The sequence below is a fragment of the Varroa jacobsoni genome, unplaced genomic scaffold, assembly GCF_002532875.2.
Source record: "Varroa jacobsoni isolate VJ856 unplaced genomic scaffold, vjacob_1.0 scaffold_1407, whole genome shotgun sequence".
In the NCBI taxonomy this organism is placed as follows: Eukaryota; Metazoa; Arthropoda; class Arachnida; order Mesostigmata; family Varroidae; genus Varroa; species Varroa jacobsoni.
In genome coordinates, this window is record NW_019214309.1 from 79,502 (window position 1) to 99,681 (window position 20,180).

At 38.9% G+C, this 20,180-nt stretch overlaps 2 protein-coding genes across 9 annotated transcripts in view; one reads left to right on the forward strand and one right to left on the reverse strand.

The window, feature by feature from the left end:
- LOC111269690 (uncharacterized) overlaps positions 1–9,513 on the forward strand; it is a 33,945-nt gene extending 24,432 nt beyond the window's left edge. For all 5 annotated transcript variants that reach the window (XM_022849483.2, XM_022849485.2, XM_022849482.2 and 2 more), the window contains 5 exons: positions 1,560–1,846; positions 4,339–4,425; positions 4,816–4,913; positions 5,103–5,210; positions 5,657–9,513. In XM_022849483.2, coding sequence (XP_022705218.1) covers positions 1,567–1,846; positions 4,339–4,425; positions 4,816–4,913; positions 5,103–5,210; positions 5,657–8,155 — 3,072 coding nt within the window. In that variant the 5' untranslated portion in view covers positions 1,560–1,566 and the 3' untranslated portion in view covers positions 8,156–9,513. The remainder of the gene's footprint in view (positions 1–1,559; positions 1,847–4,338; positions 4,426–4,815; positions 4,914–5,102; positions 5,211–5,656) is intronic.
- Positions 1–16,507, reverse strand: part of Setd3 (SET domain containing 3) — a 61,323-nt gene extending 44,816 nt beyond the window's left edge. The window contains exons 1-6 of one of the 4 annotated variants that reach the window (XM_022849488.2): positions 16,286–16,507; positions 12,446–12,541; positions 11,803–12,053; positions 11,375–11,545; positions 11,025–11,127; positions 10,386–10,509 (exon numbers count right to left, since the gene is read on the reverse strand). In XM_022849488.2, the coding sequence (XP_022705223.1) occupies positions 10,386–10,509; positions 11,025–11,127; positions 11,375–11,545; positions 11,803–12,053; positions 12,446–12,536 (740 nt within the window). In that variant the 5' untranslated portion in view covers positions 12,537–12,541; positions 16,286–16,507. Of the gene's footprint in view, positions 1–10,385; positions 10,510–11,024; positions 11,128–11,374; positions 11,546–11,802; positions 12,054–12,445; positions 12,542–13,397; positions 13,525–16,285 lie in introns of those variants that run through there. The other 3 variants (XM_022849490.2, XM_022849486.2, XM_022849487.2) reach the window with 3 other exon arrangements.
- Between the last annotated feature and the right edge of the window lie 3,673 nt (positions 16,508–20,180).

Here is a 20,180-nt window from a genome sequence, read left to right on the forward strand (position 1 = left end):
CAGCTCTTCTAAACGTTAAGCTTCGCGAAAGCACAGCACGAGCTATTGAGTCAACTTTTTTTCGCCGTTAGATTACTACCATCGCAAATTTTTTGGATTTGACGGTCGCAGCTTTTTTACATTAGAACTATTGCAATCACTTACCCCCCCCCCCGCCCCCCGACAACAGCTCGTAGTCTAGTAAAGGAAAATTCACTATCTACTTCATAGTAAGATTTACGACCCTTTCAATCATAAAGAAAAATTTACATAGCATATTTCCATGGTGAGGTGACGCGCCTTTACGAAATGTCATGTTGTTACCCCGTGTCGTCGGTGTACGCATCAGTGTTTGTGTGTGTGTGTGTGTATTCGTCATCACCGTATAACCTTTCGCTGCGAAGCGTACCTCAGATGACTTCAGCGATACATGCCTGATATAAAGGCCGTTAAGCGAAATTCATACGGGTCTGATTTTTAACCGGCGTAACGCTAAATTACGTATCGTTTCACGCTACTGCCACTCAGTTAGAAAACTGACTAGGTATCTAGTGGCATGCGTCAGCTGGGGAGACAGAGCAAGCCAGCTGAGCTGATCTAGAATGACAATGCGAAAAAAGTCTACACTTCGTGCGTATCCGAGATCCAATAGAAATGTCCGAAACTGGCTAATTTATACGGCCATCAGCATAGGGCATAAGTTGAAAGAAAGTACGCTACAATAAACGAGTCCTGACATACACCATTTAATATATTTAACGTTTAATACTCTAACGGTTTTTTTGGAGGTTGAGGGCAAATGCATTATGCAGGCCACACATCACTGAATTGTGCTTTGTCTGGTACCGTGGGACTCCCATCCACTAAACCCTGGACCTCTTCATCAGCTTGGGCCATGGTTCGGGATATATTTGATACTACTTCGACCCTAACAGTACCGAAGCTGAACAGTCCATTATATCATAACTATGCAAAGTTCCGGCTTGCACCCAGATCGCACTAGTGATATATGTTACGATTGGTTGTTCCACTAAGCTTTCATGCAAAATAATGGAATCCTTGAACATTTTATATACTGAGAGTTGCTATAGGTGCCGGCTAGTTTAGGGTATGATTTTTACGCTTCTACAAGCACATTGAATATATATTCGACATATTATATATGCTTGTATATATATATATATATATGGTAAACAATTTTTAGTCGTGACAAACCAAGCTAGACCGTGCGCGCGGATCATTTCGGGTCCTAAATGCAAAACAGCTAGTACTGCTGTTCATATAAGATTTTCACCGCGCACCTGGTTTCGTGAATCGCTAGCTTACAGTCGTTTAGCAACGTTTAGAGAAGACGAGCAGTAGGGCGATTTATTTTAGTCAGCAGACAAAAGAAATTGCAATTCTCAGCAGATTAGGGAACGAATCCAAATCTAAATATTGGGGTGCTATTAGTCATAATCACACACGATTAAATGGGCCTCGAGTTCTTATTAAGATTAATAATATCTGCTACCCATTCATGTAGCTAAACAAATAACTTTCCTCTATAGATAAGCATCTAACTTGTGTCGTTATTTTAGTTCCAGCATGCAACTGACCGTGCTCTTTGCTGCCTTTTGTTTGGCTGCGCTAATCGTCACTCCCGAACAAAACTGGGCAGCGTTTACAACGGACACCGAGATAGGACTTGGGCTTGCGTCAGAGCAAGCACGCCAACCCGGATCAGCGTTGCCTGCATTGCACCGTACGGCTCGCGTGCTTCATCTAGGACAATTGGGTGCGCCTCTACCAGGCGACATGAGCTGGGATGATGATAGCATAATCAGCCATAATATGCATCACCAAAAAACTGATAAAGAGGGTACCGGTAGGTAATTGTAGTAAGATAAAGAACACTGACAGATATTAACGAATTTCTTAAAAACATTTTAATAAAGACATACGTTTTCATGCTGCACAAACCTGCAATCAAATTGCTTTAAAACTCCGGCTCCTTCAAAATCTTTTCAATGTAAAAACGCTTTGCGCGATCTAGAGTTTAGCTGTCTTTGCAAAGATTTGGGTTTAAAGTATTAATGATGAATAAGATTAACACGATATTCTTCCGTGTGAGTTTACTGTTCAGGCTTACGTTAACTCCTCAAAGATACTATCGAGAATGATGTTTCTATCATTCTACATGCATTACCTGGATTCCACACAACGGAGTATCACTTGCAAAAAAATAAAGTATGCAAAAAATAGTAAACAGGATTTCACAGTTTACAAATCCGCCATTACCCACCAACTGCCACAGCTTTCGTAGAGGTTGGTTCAGAAAAAGACGTTTCACATATTATCATTTTTGACAAATTCTATCAACTATAATAAATATTACACAAAATCAAATTTCGTTCATATTTGGACGCAAGTGGTATAAACCCTGGCATCTATTAAAATATATAGAGGTCTCATCAACATGCTAGTTACTACTGGAAAATACACTAAGGTAGCATCAGTCTCTGAAAAATCCTATTATTCAGTTTAACGTTGGTGCATCTCGTAACTTTCAAATCCAACGTAACTTCATTGTGCAATTAGTGTACTTTAACCTAGAACTCAGGCTTTCTAGACATTCCTGGTGAAAAAATGCATGCTCGAAACCCACTCTATTTCACTACTCGCCGAGGTCAAAGCTGTCGAGGAGGGTTGGAGGTATTTAAGCCGTGTAGGATATGAGCTTCATGCCTGAAGGACCAGCTCAAAATTGATTTGCAAAGTTCGATAATGGAATCTGGTAACTAGGAGATGCACCCCTCGACAGTCGGTCGTTCGATGTTAATTAAATGCACTTTTTTAAAAGCCAAAAATGACGGCCGCATTCAATGAGATAATGAGCTGCAGTCATGTGACGACCACCAGGTATCCAAAATCTATTATCGGTTTTTCGGAAATCCGAAGTTTGGCTCTCAATATTTAACTCGAGAGAGGTTGCCACATGCACTTGTTACCAATGATGAGAAACTTATGCCCTTATGTCGATGTAAAACAGAAAATAATGGATAGCTTGCGTGGATTAACCTAACCCTAATTGACCGTGATCTCCATTCTGCGTTTGATGCGACTGAATGGGTCATATATATTGCAAAATGCTTGACAAAAACAAGAAAATTAACGAAGATATGTATGTGGCCTCGGTGTATCGAGTTAGGAAGGCTGTCACACCGGCAAGATCCGAGAGGCAAAGCTCGTTCTGCTCCACAACAATGCCAGACTGCACATGGTAAAAATTGTAAAAACTATTCTGCAAGAGCCTAAGTGGTTCTTCTGCACTCACCTTATTCTTCAGACCTCGCCTTGACAAATTAACCCCATTTCCAGATTAATTTCGTAAGATTAAATTGCATTTGCAGATTAAATTTGTAAATATATATTTTACAGTAAAGAGAATTTCGAAAACTTTATTCACTTGTTTTTTAGCACCAAATCTGGAAATTCTGACGAACGAAGCAAATAAGTAGCAATAATAGTTAAAAGCTATGAGAAGGCCCCAGAAAGTAACAATGAATTCACAATATACTAACCAAATAGTTTTTGTTAGAATTTGAGTGAAACACTACATCTTTCGCTAGGTGGAAAACCAATACTACTTGCGCTTGAACCTAACATTTAGAAACCCAAATATAATGTACGTGTACACATACATAAACTCTAAAAGTAAAACATTGCGATTCTTATCGTATATTTCTCCTAAGATGCGCAAGATAACTTTGTCATGAACTCATGGCTCAGATAGAAGGACCATGTGGGTAACATATATGCCTATTAGTCTTAGGGATACGTTATGATCCAGGCTTGAATCCGAGCATAGACACACCGGCGATACCGGACGTGAGACTTGAAATATAGGGAGATAGAATAATCTTACGATAGCAAAAAAAGAGTAGAAGCATTTTGATCCCTTCGCTGACAGATTAGCCACCGTTATGCTATATCGACTTGTTCCTTTTATCTTGAAAGGCCATCCTATCCTAAACGCAAACAAAGTATGGTACAGAGCAGGTATTCCGTTGGCTGTTCACGCTGTTGTACCCGGCAGTACTATACCAGATAACCAAATATTCGTGGTGCATACAAGCAACGTTATTTCAGTGGTTCCCGCACACGTAATGAAGTAAAATTCATCGATAGCGAATATGTCAAGAGCGTATCAGTCCATTTGTGTTCAATGCAATAAGGACGTCATCAATAACGAATTCCAGCCATGATTACCGAGTTACTTGTGTAAACTTGACGAGATGTTACGGCAATATTACATATCATATAGTATCTTTTCGCTGTCAGGTTTGCTGATGCTACTGTACACGGTTTCTTTCACAGAAGAACGTAATGCACCTTATTGGACAGCGGGAAAGGAGATTCCCGAAGAAGCACAGACTGCTGAAAGGCGGGGCGCTGATCATTTGGGTAAAGTTAGTTACATTATGAACGTTTTTTCACTTTTTATACTATAGCTTCTTACTTTGATTTGGAAAACATGTCGTTCAGTATTAGTACGTCATAAACTGTGTGTAGATGCATCACTTGTTGTGTTGGAACCTTTCCCTTGTTAATGCTTTGTTTGTGCCGTTAGCTGCACTTCGTCCTTGTTGCTTGATTACGCTTCTGAATGCTCTAAATCGGTTTCCTCCGCAAAACATTTTGTAGCTCGTTGGTTATTTGACAACCTTGTACGGTTCCATCCAGTTAGGTCGGACATAAATTCCTTTCTCTTCAGATCATATATAAACCTCTGTGATGTTCTGAGTGCTGGAGCAAGTAAAGATAATAGTGATGTGATTCTCTCTATTTGGGTAGGTCGTGAAGTTGTCAACGGCGTGGCATACCTAAAAATCAACCATGGTATTGCTGGTTCAGGCACCCAGGTGCCGTCTGCTAGCTTACATTATAGTCAGGTATGACACTTCATGAACTGTCTAAGCCATTTCGACTTTATAGAATATTAAGCACATGTATAATAATCAAGTGAGCTGAATTTACAATTGTGGTGTATTTAAGTGCGTTCATTCCGCTACGGCTAGACAATGTCAGCACGCGCGTCTGCTCGATTACCAAGCTAGCCGCTTCACTTTGCCCTATTCCAGGTGCCGTTACCAATAGCGCCGACTCAGACATCGGGGCAATCAGCTCACGCGTTTCATTACGTTTCAGCAACAGATAAATCACGGATAAGTCAATCACCAAACCATGAGGTTTGTACGATTTATCAAAATTGAGGAGCAGCTTTTCGCATTCTGGATAATGTGACCCATGGATTTTTTCGCAACTTTTAAAGCTAGCTTTATAGATAATGTAGTCAAAGAATATTGCAAATGGTCAAATCATATAAATTTATTTTGAATAAACGCACAGCATAGTAATGGTAACATAAAATCATCTGGACGACGTGGCGTATATGAAAGCTCACGAAAATTCTCCAGTAATTTTTGCCATGATTTAACGAATTTCCGTAACAATATTTCTATATCAACTATGTAACCTGTAATTAACTATGACGGTGAATTTACAAGACGCATTCTATTGTTAAAAAATTATTTCTCGAGTACTTAAATACAAATAGTTTATGACTACATAGACAAAAATCACCGCTGATGTACTTACAGAACACTTAGTTAAAAAGTACGGTTCAAACTTGCAGGATCTGGAACGTACCGAGAAGGAGGATGAACGTGACCTAAATAAAGCAACTGTCACGCCGATAATTGCAAACAAGGAGTTAACAATGTCCCAAGAATATTTTCCTGACGACGGGGCACTGAGTGACGACATCGAGGCTAGGACTCCCTCACATGAACTTCTACCTCCAGATGCAACCATCACTCAAAGCCATTTCCAGACTGACGAAGAGGAAAAGACGGAATGTTGTTTAGAAGAAACAATGGAAAAGAGAGGCCCTAGCGTCACAACAACATTTGTAACAAGCAAACCTGATATTACCGCTCCTAAACTAACAAAAGCTAACGTCGAAAAAAAAAATTATCATGCAGATGAAGTGACAACTTTATCTACAGATGGGGCTATAGACGAACCAACTTTGCAACAACCTCTGGAAAATATTAAGGATTCACAATCAAATCAAACTAACACTCATCATAAAGAATTCGAAAATGACTACGTGGAAAAAAATACGACCGGGGCCATCACGACTAAAAATCATGAAATTGGCGATTTCCCCACTTACAATGATAACAATACAGAAGTCGATATCATCAGTGGTTCTTCTGATTCTGCGCTGATGAAAAGTACACGAAACCAAAGCAGCGAAATTGATACTGGGCCAAGTTTTGGTACAGCTGATGGATATGCCACAACAGTATCATCTACAAAAAACCTACCTAGGGAAATCTTTGAGCTATACGACTCGAATGAGAACATCCAAAGCACCCCACGTAACAGTAATGCAGAACATGTTTTGACCGAACAAAAAGCCAACTCCGAAATAACAACCGAGCCGTCGACAATTAACGAATCTACGGAGCCAGCAATTACAGAAACAACAGCCCCACAGATAAAGCTTGCAGTTGTCCTAGCGGATAAACTAGCCAAAACGGTGGCGCAGACAATCGCAATGACCGAAGCAAACACTTCACTAAACAGTTCGGAACGACTACATTATGAAACAGAGACTGAATTAGCATTAGCAGAAATGACCACTGGAAAATCTGAGGTGCAATTACCAACATCTAATAGAACTACAGAAAGAACTCCAGAAGCACTTATAAGCGACATAAACGGCGATTTTAAGAAGACCTCCATCAGTTTTGACCAAGCTGGAACTCCTGCATCAAGCAATCTAAGTCGCTTTGTGACAATTAATTCAAGTATATCCTACGATATAGTCCGGAAAAGCACAGATGCATTAGCAACAACGCAATTAATTTCTCCTGAAGTCGAATCTAGTTCAAGTAATTCATTGCCTATAACGAAACCCAGCGAGCCGGAAAGACCAACAATCGACCCGTTTCGTAAGACACCCGCAATTCCCCGTAATGATTTTGTACTCGGTCTTGAAGGCCTATTTCAATTAAAATTCCGACCAGGTAGCCAGTCCGAGATGTATAATAAAATAAAATCAGTTAGACATCCCAAAATGATAGACACCGCTGTGAATGCCGTCTCTAATGGTCATGATGCGCCTGCTAGAACATCAACGGTGTCACCATCATCGTCGTCGTCACCACATGGAACACAGCCCGGCACTAAGTATCCACAAACGACAAATAAGCCGACAACCATAGCAACCGTTTCGAGTCCTCTTGTTATGGCTCCTGCACCAGCCGGTTTTCTGGTGAATAGCATCCCTAGCCTCTTCAGCAACGGCGATCCCTCTGCTAACTTGTTGAACTTCCCTTGGGGTCCGCTGGGCACGAAGAACGATGAAACAAGGGCTGAAAAAGCCTCAGAAACTGAAGTAATGACACCTAACCCTCAAGCAAACACTCCACCTCTAAATCCCAGCAGTGATACGTTCACACCAACACCTAATATCGCCAAAGTGAACCTTTTCACTAAAAGACCATTACCTATGGTGGCATCTACGCGCGACCCGTTTAATGGTCCGTCTAGGAAGTTCAATGTATTTGCCTCTCTCACAAATGCTACCAATTTTTCGTACAGTGGGAGCAATATTAAGCTCGATCATCGTCGCCCAAAGTTACGTCCTCTGGCGTCGCCATCGATTGGACCAGTGTCTGAGTATTCCTCCCCTTCAAACGAAAGTAGGCCTCAAATTGAAGGAGAAAAACCCAGATTTGGAAGGCTAGATCGGCATATAACTATAGTTCAGCCACGAGCACCACCTGTTCCCCCGCCCCCAGTGGTTCCAGCCATTCCAGAGATCGATTACGACGCCGATCTTATACATCGAGGAACGCCTCCGACTCCTCGAAATAGGAAACAGCCAATCTCTACGAGGGCTCGAACTACACTCCTCATGTCCGCATCATTAATAACTGGTGCGGCAGTATTCTTTGCGACACTTCTGGCTGTATGCCGGAGACGTGCGAAAAATGCCCGTTTACTTCGCCGGCGAGCGGTAGAAGATCTTATTCACGATGCCGCTTCAGAGGCGTCAAGTAGCTACGGTTACGGAGAAAGCACCTATTCATACGGACACAAAGGACTGCTCCCACTATGAGCCTCCATCATTTACATTTAAAGCCAAATGATTAAACAAGATCATCAGCGGTTACTTGGCTCGAAGATGCTTGGTATATAACCATATGCATAATGAATGCGCAGAATAAGGAGGACAAACAAGCAAATACATACTCGCTCTCGGTAACTTCACTAAGCCAGATCAAATCTGAGAAAGGTACATACGTCAAGCGTGGCATGAATGTTATTTTTGTAAATAGAGGTCACTTCGTTTACAGATTCATTTTAACGCACTTTCATTGGCTTAGTGTGCTTAACTAGTGACTAGTTTTGTTTATCGGCTTTCCCTTCCTCACTTGTTCATAGATAAGAGTTATAATTCGCTCAACAAAATAGCGATTATCACCGTTTTGCTCAAATTACAAAACTAACACCCGACTTCGGGCTCCAAAGGTGAGTTGGATGAGACGAAGAATAAGTGAAGCTGTGGCAACGACTAACTTTCAATATCAAACAGCAGCGGAAGTAACTTAGAATATTTGATCCGCATATGGTGTATACTTCATAGCTAGTAGAAAAATCATATGATAATTACCTTTCTTCAAAAATGTCTAAAGCGAATGGTTGTCGAACTTGAAAAGTAGAGTACTGTGCGTATCCTACGTCAAAAATGGCTCCTTTGAACTTAGACTGTTACCTTGAGGTACTACTCTCAACTACTAAACACGTCAAGTCCATCCTATTGGGTTGTTTCGGCTGTACGTTTGACTGTGGTAAATAACGGAAAAACACACACGCATCTTTGAAGCGTAATATCAATGTAATATTATCTCATAAACGAAACAGAGCAAGAGCTTTTTATCGGTATATAACTCATGACTATCGGCAAATGAGAAGTTAGAGGAGCGAAACAACAGACGCAACGGCCACTCTCTATGCGCCAACCCAATAGCATAAAATTAATAAATATTTTATCATTACGTTGTTACGGGTGTACTATAGAGCCAACCAAGATCACGATCGATTCAAATATGGGATTCATTGCAAAAATCTAGTCTAGTGTTATATAAACTTAAATATTTATGGTAGAACCGGGAAACAACTACTCGGTCAACAATTTGCCCGCAATTATTACCTATTAATCCCCATATTGAATACTTGAAGACTTGACATTCAAAGTAATGTATCACAATTTCAGCATCAATAAAGTCAACCCACCTAAAGCCCTGTATAATAAGGCAGAAAAGAAGTCGAAATAACTTGGTCCCATGTTACTTATTAAAGGAATGCTACACCTACGCCAAACTTAAATTAAAACCCTACTAACACGGAACAAAGTAAAACATATGCCAATGATAATTACTGCTATTATAAATAAATTTAAACAAATAGCCTTAATATAGTGTAGTTTTTCAACAAAGCGTAACTTTTCTAAACCCAAATATGTATAATGATTCCTGCAGTCACTTCAACCACTATCTGAAGGAAGATTTACAAAGGCATGTCGACATTACATAGGTAATGTGCTATAAAAACAACAAAATTATATTCTCATATTGCGCTAGGAAACTAGGGAAGGAGTTACATGCGGAAAAATTAATGCGAAATCACAGACGACATAACTAGAGGTGCAAATTTATAACATACACGAATATAAATCAAACACAATATACACTATTTATACAAGAGTATAGCTCGATTCTAATAAAAAGAATAAAATGGTTAAAAAATCTAATGATAGATAAGCAGGTAAACAATATGCTGCGGTTAATTTATTAGCTTTTATTCCACATAAATAGCACAAACCAGCTACATGGAGTTTGCAGCTGTAAAATATAACATATGTAATAAATTTCTTCGCTATACTCGCCAAGGCCACGAGCCTACCATTTATAGCTCTATTAGGTGCTAAAGATTTCCTTTCTTACATTACAGAGCTTTTTGTGTGCGTATTTTCTATGCTGTCAACAATATCGCCCTTTATAGAATGCTGCGTTATAAAATCTATTCATCAGGCCATCATAATTAACACGACCTTCTATTCTGCCTAGCCAATGCATTTAAACCAGTTCGACTTACAATTAGTTAACAGTAAATGCATAAATCCGTTAAAATTCTATATATCTTCAGACTATTAGATTTATCTTACGAGGCTAATATTAAAAGCATGTTCTACCGACCGGTAGGTTTGGGACAATAAAAGTACTAGTACCGATAGAAAGTTGGAAAGCATCTGAAAGTGTGTATCGTTTCGTGCAGAAATAACTAACCTGTACGCCTCATATGTGAATATTTTCATAGCCGGCAGCGCTCTCCATTTCGGTTCCGTAAGAAACTTCTTTTTGAAATACGCGTACTGACGTGCAATCGACCGATACAGCTTACATGCCTCCTCTGTGGGAGTATATAAGAGAGAGAGAGAGACAAGAAAAAAATTACTTTTGGTCACACTGTAATAAAGAGGCTCTAAAAACTCATGATACCTTACGTCCAGCACTATAAATCAACGATCTTCTATAATAATAAGTGATTTTCATTACACTGTATAACATTATAATAATGCCAAATATGCCCACAGCGGCAACTAACTTCGAAATTTGTAGAACTTCTGTGGAATGAATCATTCGTTATCAGATAATTGAACTCAAGACAACTGCGTGAGTCGTAATATGAAAATTCCCTTGAAAACATTTAAACGTGTCCCAGCTAATCAAATGCTGAACATCAAAATGTCAGCAGAACTAGAGCATACTTAGGATTTAAGGGGAAATGCAACTCAAACCTTCATACCCTTTTAGCGAACAGTTTAGGCGGTGATTTAAACAAAGTATTTCCTATGATTTGCATCGGCAATGTGCACCTAGCAAAAAAAATATATAATCATTTAAAATAAGTGTCTGCTTTCTCACCAAGCGTAGCCGATCCACTAAGAAGACGCATTTCATCCTCGTTAAAGTATAAGATCGTTGAATAATGCGCTGGTAGGCAGGAAATATATTTATGCCAAAAACTCTGAAATACGTTACATCAACATTACGAAAAACATTTTCGTTCACTAAATTTCGTCCGTAAATCATCGATGCCAAATCTATTTTCTAGATATATAAATGATCCAACGTCCTCCTGATACAACGGGACGAAAACGTTAATACAGTTGTTTCTACTAAAGAGCTTTCGTACAGTATACTTCGTCCATTAATGCAATATAGTCTTAATATTAATAAAAATGGACTTCATCACCTCAGTTATTTTCTGTTACCTGTTCGTTTTTAGCGAGCTCGTTAAGCAGTAAAAGCGAAAGGCAGACGTTTGACATGTGAGAGCAAATCGCATCATTTCTTAATAGAGGTGACAAGGAACCACTTCGCTCAAGCGCATGGTCCGACGTAAGCATCAGGTCCAATGGCACCGACAAGAAGATGTCAGAATCCTAAAAGAAATCATATCACAATAGATAACGTCCAGAAGCGACTGAAACTTCAATTGATTCTGAAAACTATTAATCAAATGTGCAGTGACCGCCAACCAAACTGTCCTTTAGATTGGAATCATACTGGCTTTTTTTACGAGAGCGAGTAAAAACCAGACGAAAGAGCTTTTGGAGCATCGTTAAAAACGGAAAATTGATTTTAAATAAGTGGATGACCTCATTTCGACTGCAGATTGCCTCGCCTTGTCAGCTCTTACCTGGAGCGAGTCCGTACAGAACACTCCATACTCGTCCAATGTTGATTCCTTTAAGCGCCGCAGTTGGATTCCTCGTACAAAACAGCCGCGACGAATTCCCCAATCAACCAACTCCCGCATTGCAGTTTCTGAACGTACCGGTACTTCATCGAATTTTTTTTCGAGGCATCGCGCACGTTCCACAAGAGTTCTGATCCGGCCAAAATTTTCAAGAAGATCACGAGATAATTCATTGACATCCTGCACGGTCACTGAAGAAAGAACCACGATTCTAATTAGTTCTGCTGCTAAGATTTCAAGCTCGAGTTCTTAAAAAGATACGATTAATTATCTTAATTTTTGATAAACACACTTGTCAAATTACTATGTGCTGCTAAAGTCTCCAAAGAGAATATATGCGCTTGCGTCCCAACTAAGCATAACACATAAACGGTACTATAACCTATTCCTAGTAAATTTGTTTTCTAAAACTTCACATTAGCAAACTGATTGATATTTGTGTTACCGTAACGCGACAAGACCAGATTTATTACCAAACATAGTTATTTAATTTAGCGAAAACAAGAATTGCGCTCCTGGTTGATGCGAAAATTAAATTAAGTAAATGGTCCTCTCAGCCATGAGCATGTTATACTAAACTTACGCTCAAAAATCTTGTCTATCACCCTGATGAGTTCCGCAGTCTCCGGGTTTGTGATCGTGGCCGACCTATTTCTGTTTTTGTGCTTACCCATTATACCTTAAATACGTACAAATATTGCTATTAGTCTCTATTCGAGTAAATTTAAGTTAAATTTTTAACTTTAAACAAACGCAAACCCTTCGATATGCCTTCTATGAACACTCTTTGTACTAACGAGCACTTTAGTTTTATTAACGTTTAAATAGCATTCTTATTTAACGCAACATGTCTATCGCGTATGTCCGATACTATTGTTGATTATATGAGCGATTACTTCGTTGAATTCTATAACTTTCAATGTGCTTACTTTCACTCACTTTCATAGTAAATATAATAACAAACCAACAATCGAGACGTACTTGTATAAAATCATATGTTGATTTAATAGCATCGATAACAGTATTTGTGAATATCAGCCTTCAAATCTTAGATTGTCTTTGTTTCGTTAGTTCAAGGTTCATTATCATTTTTCAACTGGCGTTAGTTTCTGTCTTCCATAACTCCTATATTGATATCCTCCTTTGAAATTGAAAGATACATCTACCGAACTGTAATTACTTCGTTTTAATAATTATCTTTGCTCATCCTAAATTTCGGTCCTTAATACTACTTCAGGGCGACTCTGAAATTTGTTTATATTATAGCTGCACACACGGCGCTTAAAACCAACCGCACTAAAAAAAAAAAAACACGTGACAGCAAGTTCATACTATGCCGGTTGCTATTATGTCGCGAAGTTGCATATTAAACATCAAAACACTCCAAAAAAAAAATAGAATGAACGACATCTAGTTTGCAAAGGTTTGACCAGAAAATTATTTTAATCATCGGCATCATAAAGTACCATGTTTTTAACTCCACAAATGTAAAAATAAATTAGATACACTCGATTTTAACCTAATCACATACACACCTTAACACATCTAGACCACGCCTTTACAATGTGGCTCAGTCGGCAGCTATCTGGCAACAGACGCTACTATTACTCTATGGCCATTGTTATATTCACTAGTTCCCGGTGCTAGAAACCTATTCACACAAGAAGTCCATACCATGAAATAAGCAAAACCCGTCTCAGAGTTTCTCAGATGGGTGAGGGAGACTGATAGGAAGCTTCCTAGTAAGCCTGACGCTCTAATGTTTGGTTGCCTATCCTAATCTGGGTTTGCCACGTTAAACGTCTACTGACCCCTCTCCACCCATATGGGCTTCTACAAGCCAAATGCTCGCGATCAGTGCTTACTTTGATCTTACAGTGAGTTACCGGCCGTCGGCTCAGATTGACTCACTGGTCTGCCTCGAAAATCAAGTGTGTATCTGTTTACTTAAGCGACATATTCGCTCGGAGTTCTGCATCCTAACTAGGTTTTACGTTGCAATCTTTCTTGTAGTCGTTAAACGACTACCGACCTAGGACAATGTGTATTTAACCTTTTATTACAGAAAAAAAGTTCAATTTGTACCTTTCTATTGAATAGTTCCTTCTTTCATTTTTTTGATTTACAACTACACGACGTTAGCAGTGCCGCAGTTCAATATGTTAATTTCGCATAAAAACCATCAGCGTGACTCTACGTGTTCATGCAGTTTCGGTCCGTGGCGAAAAATAAAGCAGCGATTTGTTTCAATGCTCTAGAAAGGTTCAGGTGAATAGATTGTACATGATATAACAGAATTACCGACTATAAACTTAGAACGATCAAGAATATTATTATCAGTTTTATTAGTGTTAGCTTCAACTGATCATTGTACCTTGGAATGCTATTCTGATAGCATCATAAATAAAGCACCATAACTATTTATTTCAGAGCGTGACGACCATCAATTTTTTAATTCGTCTAACCTGTTTAGAATTAGAAATTTAGAAACGACAATAACTCGATCTTTCAAACTTCCTTGGACCACATGTCTTCCTAATGTCAATTTCTTTTAGAATTATCGTAGAGGTAGCGCTGCTAAACGATCAAAAAATGGTGTTTTTTGTTTTCAGTTTCGGCACGCATGGGCTTGATTTCCACAATCGGATGCCTAGTGGTATAGCACTGTGCCGTGATTCAAAGCTGAAATTTTTTTTAAAGATATTTGAAAATTCAAATATCGATACACATTTTATACGAAAATTTCTTACTGAAGAATACTGGATATGTTGTTCCGGACAAGTCATTTATATATATATATAAATTTATTTTTACGTCTGGTACTGCATTTGAGTATCACTTCAAATGGCACTGCTAATATCTACGTACTGAAACATAACTCTCTGTAACATTAATGATTACACGCAAAGTTTAGTACATTTGTTAAGAACGGAGCTTCAAAAAAGAAAAAAAAAACTACACTTTTTTTTAACTTTAAACAGTAAGATTTGTCTTATTTGAGTGTCCAAACTTCTATAAATTATGAATAAAATTTAACTTCTACTACGTTTACAGTTTCCCAAGGTATAGTCTTTAGTTAAAGCTTGTAACAACACATGTAAACTTAAATGACCTAATGTATATTCGCAAATTTATATCGGTTCTGATACAGCTTCGAAGCTCACTTACTGTCTCGACCTGTGATTACTTCCCGCGATTTGCCTACTGCCGAAAAAAATGCTATTTGAAATAAGAACCTTACAACTATGATTTCGTGCTGTACAAAATTGTCTTGTCCTAAGTAATGCCTAACGGCCTGAAAACTGAAAAACATTTTTTTTTAACTATAACTTGCTGTACGAAACGGGGAGGCCCGGTATAATGTTCTATCCGTTTCATGACAGCTCTACTAATGTCAAGATTTCAGCCCCGTAAGCTCAAAATATTTAGTCCGCTCTAACACGTACATGTGGCTCAGCTCTAATAATCACGGAACGACGGAAAGGACAAACAACTTAAAGTTACTCTAAACCGCACTTCAAATTTTGGTGAATTTAATCTAGAGGGTAACCCATAGATGTTAGTTTACGTTTGGTTACCGTTATCACTCTGTCGGTGCGATAACGTTAATGAAATGGAAAGAGGTAAAAGGAGATGCCATTCTTCACAATAAATTCGGTCAGTTGTCAAAATGAGTGGCACACCACATGCCATGATAGAACGTCTCTAGCAGCTCGCATTAAGGAACGATGCTAATAAAATAAACAGATGGAGACACAATTAAAGATAGCCAAGTAGATTAATCGACGGTCTCTAATAGTAAGTAACATATCCGAGAAGGTGAAATCGTAGACATTCGAATGCACAAGCTGGGCATCATATGCTTTGAATCCACTCGTTCACGTTAACTCTCTCAGCGGCATCCCCAACACCAGTAAAAAGCTCACTGCTCCATCGTTCGGAGCAGCTACTATATTGTAGCTAGTTTTCGAGTTTTACGTCCGGTATCGCCGTCAGGCATTCCATTAGACGACTGGTTGGGTCCCAGTACAAAATGAGCTCTGTTCACCTCGAACGTAGATTACAACGTATCCCTAAGATTAGCAGCCACATAGCTTACTTACGAAGCTATCACGGGGGCTAACCATAGCCTACGGACACTATAAGTAACATAACGATAACGAATCTAAGCTTGTTAAGCATTCACGAGCACTTTGCGCTGTACAATTTATTTTTATATTTGCACTTATATCATTAGAAGAACAGTTAATACACATAATTTTCTTCGACATATCTCTTCTTCTTCGACATAGGATTTGCGAGATTAAAACAGGTAAAATGATATATGCTCGTTTGAATGTAGGGTCATCTTTTCCAGATACGGCCAGTAATGTTTCGCACTTTCTTACCACGAAGAAGTACAGAGAAATCGAATGTGACGAACCTGTGATTCGATCAACGCCCTTTCAAAGAAGTAGGATACTTCCAAATTTTTTCTGGAATCACAAGCATATGCACAGCCGCTCAATTGTATACGAATAAGCGCCCCACTCAGACGAATGATCTCCTCAATCGGATAGAACTTTCGAACGGCCTAAATGATTAGATCTTCTCATTTTTACAAAACAGTGGATCAGCCGATAGCGACAAGTTGGGAGAGGGTTTTACCATCAACACAGGACCAACCCGACGATATCAACAAAGGCATCGTTGAGTTGAGGAGGAAAGGGCTGGAGAGGGCGGTGTACCGCGAACAGATCGCTGCAGTCAGCAGACAGCGATTTATAGCAATGAGGAAAAAAATCTAAAAATTTGTGTATAAATTGGTTTTATTTATTTGTTTGAGGGCAAGCTATTTTACTAAGAGTTTCCTAAGAGCTTTTTAGTCGTGTGGAGAAATTGTTTAAACCCAACGTAAATACCATAATTATTCGAAGCATAAACATTATGAATTATGTTTAATTTACAAAGTTTCGATTTCTTAGGAGCTGCTCTCAGTTGCAAAGTTTTTACATTACGACCTACATTAGATATTTTAACCTATCTATTGCGGCTGCTTCGAGGCGACAAGTTCCCATCTCTTCACTCGATCATTAATTCTTAGAGGTCTTAATTCTAACATACTATATAAAAACTCTAAATATACTATGCATCGAAGTAACTTACTATATTATATTGCGATGAATATTTGTGCACTGTATTGTAATCGCATATCGCTTAAAGAAAACTTCCAGTATATTTTCCTTAATTCATATTATTTGGGAATTTGTAAAGTGTGCTTAAACGAGTAAGTTCTGTCGAATGATTCAACTAAACTCAAATTAGAAAAAAAAAAAAGAATACCGTTTGGTTTATAATGTTTTAGTGTCAGAATCGCTTAAATTTTCGGTATTCTGCCGAGATATGTGGCTAAGTGGTCAAAATCGCGGGCGTTAAACTAATGCCGTCATCTATTCTTTGGGCTGTCGTAGCTTCTCCACACTTTTGACAATCAGATTCATGTAGTCATCTGGTAAGGTTAAATAAATAGTAGCTCCCTCAATGGACACCGACGTAGAAGCACGATTGTTCGGCATTCAATACATTCGAATTAAAATTACACGAAATTCTCCGTACCAGGGAACTATTCTGAGACTGCTCATATTTTTCATGATCATTTTTCTATTTGTTTCTACAGTTTATCAGTTATTGACTGGATCGAAAATGCAGCTGAGAGATGAAACTCCAAATCGATTGCTTCAACTGATAGAGATTTGAAGTCCATATTACATGTTATTAGGTTTCTGAGAGAAGTTGCAATTTGGTTTTTAAGATCTTTGAGCGCAACCTTTAAATCATAACGATGACAGCGACACTGTAGTTTCCCTATGATTTCCTCATTTACAGTTTGTTGAATACATGGTTTAGGACAATTATTGCCAGGCAATGAACACTTGAGACAACTTGAGTATAAACAGATATAATAACTGCGAGTTTGTGATCATAGCAGACACATGAAGCAAGATTGTAGTCTACTTGTACCACTACGGTCTTACCTTCAACGACATTTACATTCAGTAACTCATTACCAAATGCTTTGTGCTTCATCACTACTAGATTAGTATAATTCTCTTCACAAATCGCCCTGTAGGAGTTTGCACGCACGGGAAATTGTCGGGGATTAGGAGTCAACCACAAACGAGTTTATATCGGAAGATCGGAGTAGGTGTCTGGATGAATAAATCCGTTATCCTAAAAGCACTTGGTAATTCTCGATGCATATAGAGGAACAAAGAAGGACAGATCCTATACTAATAGGCAGCATAATGGTTTCGAACGATGAAACAGCTCTCAGTATCAGTATAGAAAGTACGATCGAGTGGTCTTGAATGTTGTAGTTCCTTAATCAGTTTCGTCGAATTAACTGAATCAACTTATCCGGAGTCCGACGGGCAAAAAACATCAACGCCGGTTCGTAGTACCTCTAACCTCATTATCCGTCGATAAGGTTCAATTAGTTTATAGTCGTAGGATCAAGAAAATTAAGGGCTAATACATAACTCAGGCTTCACTGCTAAAGTATTTGTCCTGTGCTGTGTCATTCTCACCTACGAAACCCGAGGCATCGTATTTTTGGGCTCTGATTAGAAATTAGTTTAATTTTAACTTTAAACCAATCTTTAATCGTATATTACCGTTTTCTAACGTATTAATGTTGGCTAATGGTGCGTAGTTTCCTCTGAGTAGCTCATGGAATCCATCTATAATTGATAGGCGAAATAACGTTTTGCTAATTGAGGAAGCACTGTAAGAACGAAACTTGGCAGGTTGAAGACCAGGCAGAAGGAAAAAACTTAGACCAAATGACCTAAACCGAATATCAAGTTGTTGTGATCACAAAAGTTTTTGATCAACATAAAACCATAGACAATGCAGACTTTCTAGCGTATTTGTTATGAAATTGTTATGCAACCAAGATGAATTCGCTCCTCGCCAATTGATTCCAACGCAGATGGAAACATCTGTATGTGTGTGCGTGTGTGTTCAGGCTATTTGCGTGACTATTATTAGTCCACCGACCACAGAGGGATCAAGCGAAAGAATGGTTTCAAACAGGGAGGAAAGCGACTTTGATGACAATGTCCGATTAATTCAAACGTAAGTAGATGCGATTGCTTGCACTCCGTATCAGGGCCAACTGTTATTACAAGATATTGCCTAAAAAGGAAATGGTCAATTCTGTCAGATATTTCGAATTTCCCAGAGCCTTATGCATAAGTAGCGCCACAATCATACACACGCAGAATGATTACTCGACGATCACGCTTTCATCACAATCTGGATCTGGGAAAATAGCTTCAGCCTACCAAATTTCCAAATCTAGCTTCGTGTAATACAAACTGTTTCCATGCTTTGAAGGGAGTGACAGGTGGCGTAATTTCGCGTAAGTCCACAGTTAATTCTCTTAAATAAGCCATTAATGACGAGATTAAGTATGTAATGTAAATTATAAGTACACAGCCACCGAGAAGAAACAACAAAGGAATGCGCATTTAAGGCATAACAAACTCTTTCTATGTCGCCAGAAACGGTTTAGAAACCACTTGACTTCCTCTACCCGCTAAACTATTCTGGATAATTATTTATTTCTGATTCTCATGTGACTCGAAAGAGCGTCTTTCGTTGTTAAAGGAACTCTCCTTTGCAAAGCACACTGTTGTCTTTTTAGTAAAAATTGAAGATAACTTTTGCGAGAGGACCGGTGACGTTTCAAATAGCTAAGATACGACCATGTAAATCCTTATTCAGACAGGATATTTTAGAAAGTGGTTTATCATACATTTACAAGGCTGACTGGAATAGTCACCCTTTCGTCATCTCTGGCGCAATCAGCGGCGGCTTAAGTTCCTGGATTAGGTATTGAAAATAACATGTGCATTTCAGCTTCTGTCATTTAATTACTCATAACCTATGGTATGTATCGGCATATGCAGAATAAAATGCGCGTTTGTAAACTCCGCACCATTACTAAGAAAATCTGTCAACTTTTTCGCCATTTTTTTTTATAAGGATCTATAAAAGCGGTTCGATTTGTATGAAAGCCTAGCTTACAAACAATTAATTCATTGGCTTGAAAATAATTCTGTGCCAATCTACTCTACTTTTTCCCTGGCCGGTGTGATTACGCATTATGGTCGAAAAAGATCAACTAAGTTAAGCTGCCAAATTTATTGTCGTGTGCCGAGCTCTATGGACGCAATCGCTTATGAGGCCCATGGTAGCGGATTGGCATGATCCAGGAGACATCTGCCGACGCATGCAGTGCATCGTCCATTGCTGTCGGCATGATTACTGCCTTG